We start from the raw sequence: 10,362 nt of genomic DNA, 5'->3' as shown, positions 1-10,362 counted from the left end.
TGTCAGTGTTTGGTTTATTGTTGGTGTGGTTTGGTATAGCCTGTGCCTGGAAGGACTATGGATAACCCTTTACATAAAATGGTTCTTATACCTCTGTAGTAATGCTGAAGTTACTCCAGTAGTGATATTACAACAGTAATTAGCCACAGTGTTTGTAGTGACAATCTTAGTATAAAGTGGAACTAAAGATTTGTATAAACACGACAGATCGTCAAAGCAACATTTCTGACTTTGTGGTCCTCAGGAAAGATTGTTTTCAAATGTCACTTAAAGGGACATTACACTTTCAAGTCAAAGTTTGTCAGATGTTTTCAGACCTTAAAGTAGTCTGATGTAAAAACGTAGCCACATCCCACAACATTGGTTGTTTAGAACCAGGAAACCAGGAAATTAGACAGTGTTCACCATTGAGGAATATAGCTACAAATATCTAACAAACCTTTTGAGTGAAATGTCCTTTAAAGATGTTTGCAGGTCTAACTAAGGTGGTTATTTGCAGGTGTAACAACGCGTGTTTAGTGAACGATAACTAGTCATTCTTAGAGTCCAAGAGTTTTTTTTTTTTCATAGTCTGGGAACAGGGTTGGAAAAAACTCTGGGCCCAACATCAATTGGGAGTGGGACATCAATTGTCATTAATCTCATCACTCTTTTACAAAAAGAGTAAAAGAGTCTTTAGAAAATAGTTATGTTCAACTGAGTAAGTCTCAAAGGCTGGTGTCTATAAATATATAAAAAGTATTCTCCGCAGAGGAAGGTTTGGTCCTCTGAAGGTTCCTTGGTAGAACATTTTCATTGCTGTCTCCTTGATCCAAGTCTTTGTTAAAAGTGTAGAGACGGGGCCTTATTCTAATAGAAATTAACCTTGTATCCTTGTTGAAGCAGCATGAGGACTGGCCCCAGTCCCATTACAGCAACACCACTGTATCCTTAGTGAGATCTGGCCTGGTTTCAATCCAGCTACACCACAGTCTCCTTGCTCATGTCATTGACTCCTTGCTGAGCGTACAGTGGATACTGGGACCAGTCCCACTCCAGCTACACCAAAGTATCCTTGCCCAGGAAACCATAGACATTAAAACCAGTAGATGGTGATAGTCATCCACGTGTTCCTATGAAAGCTCCCGATGGCGCATGGAATTATTTCAATTTGAAGCGGACCATATTGCTGAATGGCGCCAAAGAATCACTAAGGATCATGGTGAAAGTGGCAGTAACTAGCGAAGGATCATGGTCAATGTAGTCTTTTTCATCCTGCCTGAGAGAGCCTGCTCGTAGCTGATTTGTCTGTGTCAGCACCTGATCCTGTGTGATGACAAATGTAGCAGTCAGAATGGATCATTATTTAATACAATTTCTCGATTTGTAGCGAACTTTTAAATAATTCACCATCGGGATTGAACTTGATCATAATAAACACATTTTGGAGTCCAAAACGGGCATAAAAATATATATGTTTGGCCGTTCTGGCGATGGTTGACATAGGCTTTTTTGGGCAGACCAGGGCTTTTGGCACCACTAGGTTGCTATGCAGTAGCCAACCAGCAGAGCTTGTGACTTCACGCTCCAGACCGGACACTGGGGACCTGATAAATGTGACACTAGAAATGTGACACTAGACCCCGTCCCATTCTGGCTACATCACAGTCTTCTTGCCAAAGTGTCGTGGACACTGCACCCAGTTCCACTCCATCTACACCACAGTCTCCTTTCTGGTGTCCTTGCTAAGGAAGCTGAGGCTCAGTGTGTGGTGTGTGTGCATGGTTCGTGCTGGTCGGGGGATCTGTAGCCTAACTCTCTGGTCTGTCTGTTTCCACGTCCTGAACAGGTGGATGTGATAGCGCAGCGACACCTGGTGGTGGAAGAGAGCAGTTGATTTTTACCAGACAGTGGCTTAAAGGGACATTTTTTTAACTTCATGTTCACTTCAGCACCACCCCAACATCAACATATGTGAAAACAGAGCATTTCTATGTTTTGTATTAATAAAGATAGAGGAAGATACGTGTTTCCAATGATATCAACCAATTGGTAGGCAATGCCTACTCATAATTGGTTAAAATCACATGATGCACACAGATGTCATTGGAAACGTTTATCTTCCTCTATCTTTTTTTACTACAAAACATAGAAACGCACCATTTTCACACACGTTGATGTTGCGGTGGTGCTGATGAGGAGATGATGAGTATGACAAGGGAAAACTGTGACATTTCTCTTTAAGTCAGGGAAGTTTGTAGTGGCTGTTCTAAAGAAACAGAACCATGGATTACAATCTCTCCTGGTGCATAGACTACCTTCAGGGTGAGGAACCATCTAACATTAAGTTGTAAAATACTTAACTTCCCCTTTAATTTAAACACAGGTGACTTCCCTTATGCAAGCTGTGTTTGTTTACTTCCCCAACCAGGGCCATGTTGATTAGGCACCAAACTGAAGAAAACGAACAGCAAAGATGGTGGATAATGAAGACGTCGCAAAAAGTCAGTTAATCATTGCTTCCTGTCTGTGTAAGTGGGCGTTCTCTCTCTCGCTTAAGCATGCTTTCCACGTGAGCGTGCATAGTTAAGCATGCTCAAAGATTCTCACTTGAGAGAGGGAACGTCCATGTACACGTCCACATACACATTAAAAAGGTTTTAAATGGGAAACTGCCCAATAACAGCTGGCTTTGGTTTACACTATCATCTCTGACAGATAGTAATGAATGGAAGTCTATGGGATCAGCTAGCTTTAGCACAATCAGCTAGCTTTTCCCATAGACTTTGTCATTGCGCTAACGCTAGTTAGCACTGGTGAAACTACCTCTAACTTTCTTAGTAATTCTATTTACTTTGTTCCACCATTACACTATATACCAGTGGAGGCTGGTGGAAGGAGCTATAGGAGGATGGGCTCATTGTAATGGCTGGAACGGAAGAAATGGAACGGAGTCAAACATGGTTTCTGTGTGTTTGATACCGTTCCGTTTATTCCATTCCAGCCTGTCCTCCTATAGCTCCTCCCACCAGCCTCCACTGCTATACACAATCCCAATGTAACCCCAACCTACAACAGCCCCAACAACTCACCACAGTCCAGAAGCAGTAGATGGTGAAGAGAGCCAGGGTGAGCACCATGAGTCCAACAGCCTCCATACTGTTACTGAAATACAGGTCCATGGCACCCTGCACACACAGCCATCCTGATAGGCTAGCCAGCGGCGTGATGAACAGGAAGCAGATGACGTCACCGCAGAGCGTCCGTCTCTGGTGCTGCATGGCTGGTGAGCCCAGCCACTGAGGAAGGGAGGGAGGGAGAGAGGGGACGGGGGAGGTGGGGGATGTACTGTAATTAGAATGGATAGAATGACGGTAATATCAGTTCAGTTCAAAATGACATTAAGCATCGCATGACTTCATGTGTGTCGTTCACTGACACAGAGAGGAGGCCAGGGAACATAAAGTTAGAGTGGGTAGACCAGACAACAGAACAATCTAAATCACTGTTATGTACAATACAGTATCTACACTAGATGGTGTTGGCTTTTGGCTTTTGGATGAGTATCGAAAATCACATTTCACTTTAGAATTTGAGACTTTAAAATGTTAACCACTGAATATTGTACGCTGTGGTGACGGACCAGGCTGTATCTCCATTCATCTGTCAGATCAGCTGTTGTTTTGTCTCTTACTCTGTGTGTGTGTGTGTGTGTGTGTGTGTGTGTGTGTGTGTGTGTGTCTCGTACATTAGCTCCCTCCATACAACACATGGTTCTTAACAGATTACCCGGTGCCAGTGGCCAACACACATGCGATAGGCTGGGAGGAGACCATTAATACAAGACGACGTAATGTCCTATCCTGTCCTGAGGAATCTCATAGAGATGCATTACAAAGCTCATATCTTTGCAATGGCTGCTTTTGTTTCAGCATGGGCAGTGCCATTGAGGGCAATGCTGTCTCCATTTAAAGTAGACAATCCCCTCTTTTTCTACTTCTGAGAGGGAATTGCCAGTTTCTAAATAAACGGAAAAGGTGCATAGCACCACTTACTGTGCTGGAGTGTGTATAATCTGGAAGTATAGGCTAAAGCCAAGGTTGGTTATTCACTGTCGCCTGCCATTACGGAATGTTTTCTCAGGAATATATTTCATTGGCTGACCCCTTCTGCTGACCTGGATGAAATTCTGGGATCCTTCCTTAAGCCATTGCAAGTCCCACCCAGTTGACTACTTCACAATGATGAAAGCCCTTGATATCACTGTGCCCATGCTAAAACAGTGTTTGGGCCAAGTGAACCATCTATCAAACTCTATGGAGCAGCTGCAGCTCAGCTACAGCTAGTGACAGGAAACACCATCTAATCTGTTTCTCAGGCTAAGTGGTTTTACTGGTAAAAGCAGTCAGTGACATCACACACTCCAATGTGAATCCAGCTAGGGGCTCTGTTCAGGAGGGTGAATTGTTACACAATGGCCAGATAGAAATGTATTGAATAGAATTGATAGGGTTATGTGGACTGTAGTATAGGGAATCGTTGCAGTTCTACACATTATATATATCTATCTGCAACCTGAATAATGTTTGTTTTCTTCTCTTCTATGAAGACTATCTCTGAGACAGCAGTTCTGAGACAGCAGTATATTCCTTAATGGGTTTGAAATTAAGTGACAGGTGGTTTGGGGTAAATTCCATTTCAATTGAGTCAATTCAGGAAGTGAATTGAAAGTGACCTCAATCCTGATAAATTGAGACTGCATAATATAGTTGATGTACAGTGCAAACGGAAAGTACTTTTCCCACATTGTTACTTTACAGTCTTATTCTAAAACGTATTACATTGTTTTTCCCCCTCATCAATCTTCACACTATACCCCATAATAACAAAGAAGAAAATGTTTTTTCAAATTTTTAGCAAAGTTAATATTAATAAAATAAACAAACTGAAAATATCACATTTACATAAATATTCTGAACATTTACTCATTACTTTGTTGAAGCACCTTTGCCAGCGTCGCTGCACAGCCATTTTCAGGTCTCTGCAGAGATGTTTGATCAGGTTCAAGTCCAGGCTCTGGCTGGACCACTCAAGGACATTCAGAGACTTGTCCCGAAGCTACTCCTGCTTTGTCTTGACTGTGTGCTTAGGGTTGTTGTCCTGTTGGAAGGTGAACCTTCACCCCCTTCTGAGGTCCTGAGCTCTCTGGAACAGGTTTTCATCAAGGTTCTTTCTGTACTTTGCTCTGTTCAGCTTTCCCTCGATCCTGATAATTCTCCCAGTCCCTGCCTCTGAAAAACATCCCCACAGCATGATGCTGCCACAACCATGCTTCACTGTAGGATGGTGCCAGGGTTCCTCCAGACGTGACACTTGGCATTCAGGCCAAAGACTTGAATCTTGGTTTCATCAGACCATAGAAACTTGTTCCTCATGTTCTGAGTCCTTTAGGTGCCTTTTGGCAAACTCCAAGCGGGCAGTCATGTGTCTTTTACTGAGGAGTGGCTTCCGTCTGGCCACTCTGCATAAAGGCCTGATTGGTGGAGTGCTGCAGAGATGGTTGTCGTTCTGGAAGGTTCTCCCATCTCCACAGAGGAGCTCTGTCAGAGTGACAATCGGGTTTTTGGTCACCTCCCTGACCAAGGCCCTTCTTCCTGATTGCTCAGTTTGGCAGGGCGGCCAGCTTTAAGAAGAGTCTTGGTGGTTCCAAACTTCTTCTATTTAAGAATGATGGACGTCACTGTGTTCTTGGGGACCTTCAATGCTGCAGAAATGTTTTGGTGCCCTTTCCCAGATCTGTGCCGCAACACAATCCTGTCTTGGAGCTCTATGGACAATTCCTTCGACCTCATGGCTTGGTTTTTGTTCTGACATGCACTGTCAACCGTGGGACCTTATATAGACAGGTGTGTGCCTTTCCTAATCATGTCCAATCAATTGAATTTACCACAGGTGGACTCCAAGTTGTAGAAACATCTCAAGGATGATCAGTGGAAACAGGATGCACCTGAGCTCAATTTTGAGTCTCATAGCAAAGTGTCTGAATACTTATGTAAATAAGGTATTTGCACTGTTTTCGCTTTGTCATTATGGGGTATTGTGTGTAGATTAATAAGGAAAAATATAATTCAATACATTTTTGAATAAGGCTGTAACGTAACAAAATGAATGTAGAAAAGGAAAGCTGTCTGAATACTTTCCAAATGCACTGTGTGTGATGACTATTTTACTGTAGTTTTATGGTGTTTTTTATGACATATATTTTGTACTCCATTTGACTCTGTTTGATTAATTGCAGTTCAACCATTAATTACAATGAGCCCGTCCTACTATAGCTCCCCCCAACCAGCCTCCTCTGGTGTGTGCACCCTTTCTCCCGGAAATGTGTGTGGTTGCTTATGAGTGTGCGTTTGTTAGTGTATGTGTGCTTGAGCGTGTGTGTTTGCTTGCATGTGTCTATGCCTTAATGCATGTGAGTGCGTATGTCTCCGTCTCACCTAACACCACAGTAAAAAAAAAAGTCCATGAAGGACAGATCTAGAATCAGCGTCCCCTCCCTTAATCATAACCTTAACCAATAGTGGGGGGAAATGATAAACTGACCCAAGATAAGCGTCATGGGGTAACTTCACCCTACTCTTTCTCCCCTACCTCAGTGAGTGGCTTGGGCAGTCTCTCCAGGGCGTACTGGTGGTGGCAGAGTTCACAGCGGCTGCTGTTGGAGGCAGTGAGCCAGTGTTCCAGGCAGCCTCGGTGGACCATGGCCAGCGTCCCTGAACACTCACAGGGGGAGAGCAGCTCCCCGACACCCCCTCCCTCGTGACAGATACGACAGAAGGGCTCCTCACTGCTAAGACTGCAGGACAACAGAGAGACAAAGTCAACACAGGGCAAAACGGAGAGTCCAGGGATGAGTCCCTAATGGCACACTATTCCCTTTATTTGACACCACAGGGCTCTGGTCTAAAGTAGTGCACTATATAGGGAATAAGGAGCCATTTGGGATCCAGACAAGGAGGACGTAAGAGAGAGTCAATGAATGTTATTGTACATCATTTAAATCCCCTTATTAAAGGATTCTTCTATGAATAACCTCACATACAACTTCTCTAACCCCCCTCCTTCTTGTACCATGTGTTCTTATCCTCTCTCTTCCTCACTGTGTTTCACTCTCTCTCCCTTGCCTCCCTTTGTGGGTGTTTCTGTGTGTGTGTGTGTGTGTGTGTGTTCTGTGTGTTGTGTGTCTGTTTGTTTCCTGACCCACCTGTCGGTGCTGGGGCTGTGAGTCATTGAGGGGGAGTGGCCATAGCAGTCCATCACTTCCTGAGGACAGGGGTCAGACTCCTCCCCTCGTTCCTCCTCAGGCACGACCTTCATTTCCCCTACAGGACTGCATACCTGCGGGCCCAGGAGCTGCTCTGGGGCCATGGCTGCTACAGAGGGGGCCATTCAATCAGACTGGTGTGGGGTTCTGCTACACATTTGGACAATAATATATTAGCATCATATAATATCAGTGTACACTGTGATCATATATCTTGCAATGGTATTTGTTGGCAGGAGAATCAGTTCAAAACAATGAAGCCATGTGGCTAAATCCAGGAGTTTGACCATCCAACTATTTGACTGTGAGGTTGATTATGGCAAAATCAAGTCCCAATTTGAATTGAATTATGTCAGGAATACGCTCCCATATACAGTAAGTAGCTTTGACACAGCCACTACCAATGACCTCTAGCCATTTACACTAATACATAAGACTATTATGGAAGGTCTATGTTCAGTATAGTCCATCCCAGTCTCTGGCCAGACTGAGGGTGCTCTGCAGGCTACAGCGGCTGTGAGAAGAGAGATGAATCACAACTGAAATAACACATCCTCTCTAGGTCCCTTATTTGATTAGACGTCTTTCTGTATAAGAGACACTGTTAATGGAATCTAGTTACTACCATGTCAGATATGAAGATGAATTTGTTATTATATCTGAACTGCACATAATGCCTGATGGTAGGGAAACATGTTGACACCAATCAAACTGTAATACCTATTGAAGCAAGAATCTTTAGGTGCTACATCAATTTTTGGACTTATAAACACTTATAAATGCTTCATGAGCTTAGTTCAACTGTTGTAACCCATCAGAACCCAAAATATAAGCTTGTTTTACTCCAATGTTTGTCAACAACGTAAATGTAAACACACACTGTATAGCGTTAAAACATGGTTAAAACTGTCATTTTAATACCATAGATGGTCAGTCTTTGCATCCATAGCTCTGTCTTTGAATTTGAGAGTGGTTACATTTCTCCAGCCCTATCCCTCAGTTTTTTACCAAAACAAAGGCGGGGTTTCTGTTTTGTTATTGTATTAACTGCAGATTCTAGCTTTAAGCCTAATAATGCAATGATTCATACAAAACATACAACTAATGTTCAATTGAATTGACTAAATATTTGCTCATTTCAATTAATTTAGTATTTTTTCACTACCAAAGCCTTCTTGCAGAGACAGTATAGCCCACATGTTCAGTATCACAAACAATTTCACTGAATCACCAAAACACTAGCGCCAATACACCGATACCTAAGCTGCTACTGTAGGCACAGCCAAGATAACACCAAACACACATGGGTCATCATTCTATGAGTGGACTGCCTTTAGGGTCATGTCATTCTGTCAATCTATTCATTTCACCTCATTGTAACATTCTGTCATGAAGAGCACGTGTTGAACTTCATAATAAATCATGTTTTCCCAGGTCAAGAGGTTAAATAAAGTGGGTTCAAATCTTGATGTGGGACATGCCAAAATGGGAGAGAGAGAGGGAGAGAGAGAGAGAGAGAGAGAGCGAGAGAGAGAGAGAGAGAGAGAGGGAGGGAGAGAGAGAGAGATAGAGCGAGAGAGAGAGAGAGAGAGAGAGAGAGGGAGAGAGAGAGAGAGAGAGCGAGAGAGAGAGGGAGAGAGAGAGAGAGAGAGAGAGAGATAGAGAGAGAGAGAGAGAGAGAGAGAGAGAGAGAGCGAGAGAGAGAGAGAGCGAGAGAGAGAGAGAGAGAGAGCGAGAGAGGGAGAGAGAGAGAGACAGTGAGAGACGTAAACAAGTGATCTTACCATCCCAGTAGAGTTCTTCATGTCACCAGGCCTCAATAAAAAGTGTGAAGCCCTACTCTCAAGGGCTGCTTGCTATTTCTCTGTCTCTCTCTCTTCTCTATATCCCTTTCTGTGTGAGTGTCTGTGTGTGTGAGACAGAGAGAGTGAGAAACTCAGTCGCAGCAGTAGCAGCGTGTGTGTGTGTGGCTGCAGATGAAGTATCCTGAAGGTCGACCGGTCGGCCAGGGGGTGAGAAGAGAACAGTAAAGGATTATCTGGAGTAGAGGAGGGGAGAGGAGAGTAGCCCTCCCCCAGCTTCGGCCCTGATCAGACCAGACACACAGAAATCCTATTCACATCACAGCCAGTTACACCGGGAGCCACTCCTACTCACCATAATATCCCCATAATCCTGTTACAGACAGCCTCAACCAAGGCCCTTTCACTCATTGAGCCCGCGTCTCGGTCCATATGGTAATGCTCCCAGAATAAACCTTCCATGGAGGAGCGAAGGTGGTGGCTGAGGCAAGGGTTTTGGTGGACTCTTTTATTTTGGTTGATATTATTCATTTGACAGGGAAGTACACGTGAATTCTTTGGATGAGGGAAGAGAAGTTTTGTTATACTTCATTTTTGTATTCTACGTATAATGATGCAGTAGTTTTGTTATATTTCAGTGGTGTGTGTGTGTGTGTGTGTGTGTATGTGTGTGTGTGTGTGTGTGTGTGTGTGTGTGTGTGTGTGTGTGTGTGTGTGTGTGTGTGTGTGTGTGTGTGTGTGTGTGTGTGTGTGTGTGTGTGTGTGTGTGTGTGTGTGTGTGTGTGTGTGTATGTGAGAGTGAGTGTTTTTGTTTCTGCACTTTAGAGAGCACACTTGCTGTGACCATCTATTCGGCCAGAGGAAATTCGAAGTAGGATGGAGATCTTTTTACCACATTCCTCATAGCAGATCAACTAAGCCTTGACTATAGAATTCAATAGGTCTGACACTCTGTCATGACTGTCAATGGAGGCAGCAGACTGTAAAGTGTTTAATGCGTCTCCCACAGAGCCCACAGCTCAGACCCTCCAGTTGTCTGTGTCTGAGAGCCTACTCAATGAGGCGACGAGGGCAGGATGGAAGAAGTACTTAGGTAGGCAACAGAATGACATCAGAGGGGTGCATCACAAAGCAGGATCCAGGATAAGTAAGCCAGCTGACTTCGATAAACGTTGATATGTACTTGGGGATTTTATATTTTATTAGGAAGGAAGCAAATTAATTTGGGTGGGAGATATATCCAGTAAATCATACCAT

General features: G+C 43.7%; 1 protein-coding gene across 2 annotated transcripts; it reads right to left on the bottom strand.

Annotated features, from left to right (window-relative positions):
- Window positions 1-2: 2 nt before the first annotated feature.
- LOC110506164 (E3 ubiquitin-protein ligase MARCHF3-like) lies at window positions 3-9,428 on the bottom strand. Of its 2 annotated transcripts, none has more exons than XM_036981197.1 (5): window positions 9,088-9,428; window positions 7,244-7,450; window positions 6,631-6,835; window positions 3,072-3,278; window positions 3-1,852 (listed from the first exon to the last, which is right to left on the bottom strand). In XM_036981197.1, the coding sequence occupies exons 2-5, from the start codon at window positions 7,426-7,428 to the stop codon at window positions 1,694-1,696; spliced, it is 756 nt and encodes a 251-aa protein (XP_036837092.1). In that variant the 5' UTR covers window positions 7,429-7,450; window positions 9,088-9,428; the 3' UTR covers window positions 3-1,693. The 2 variants fall into 2 exon arrangements, with proteins under 2 accessions (XP_036837092.1, XP_036837091.1); XM_036981196.1 differs by having other exon boundaries at window positions 7,244-7,453; window positions 9,088-9,426.
- Between the last annotated feature and the right edge of the window lie 934 nt (window positions 9,429-10,362).

Source organism: Oncorhynchus mykiss, chromosome 6 (assembly GCF_013265735.2).
Source record: "Oncorhynchus mykiss isolate Arlee chromosome 6, USDA_OmykA_1.1, whole genome shotgun sequence".
Lineage (NCBI taxonomy): Eukaryota > Metazoa > Chordata > Actinopteri > Salmoniformes > Salmonidae > Oncorhynchus > Oncorhynchus mykiss.
Note: the sequence above shows the minus strand (reverse complement) of the source record. Positions and strands in the feature narration are given on the sequence as shown.

What these genes read in the sequence shown, in the direction of transcription:
- LOC110506164 (XM_036981197.1), bottom strand. Translation starts at nt 7,428, where the DNA reads ATGGCCCCCTCTGTAGCAGCCATGGCCCCAGAGCAGCTCCTGGGCCCG. An exon ending in CACAGCCCCAGCACCGACAG is followed by an intron (nt 6,836 to 7,243) that starts GTGGGTCAGGAA and finishes GTTGTCCTGCAG; the next exon opens with TCTTAGCAGTGAGGAGCCCT. An exon ending in TGCCCAAGCCACTCACTGAG is followed by an intron (nt 3,279 to 6,630) that starts GTAGGGGAGAAA and finishes TCCCTTCCTCAG; the next exon opens with TGGCTGGGCTCACCAGCCAT.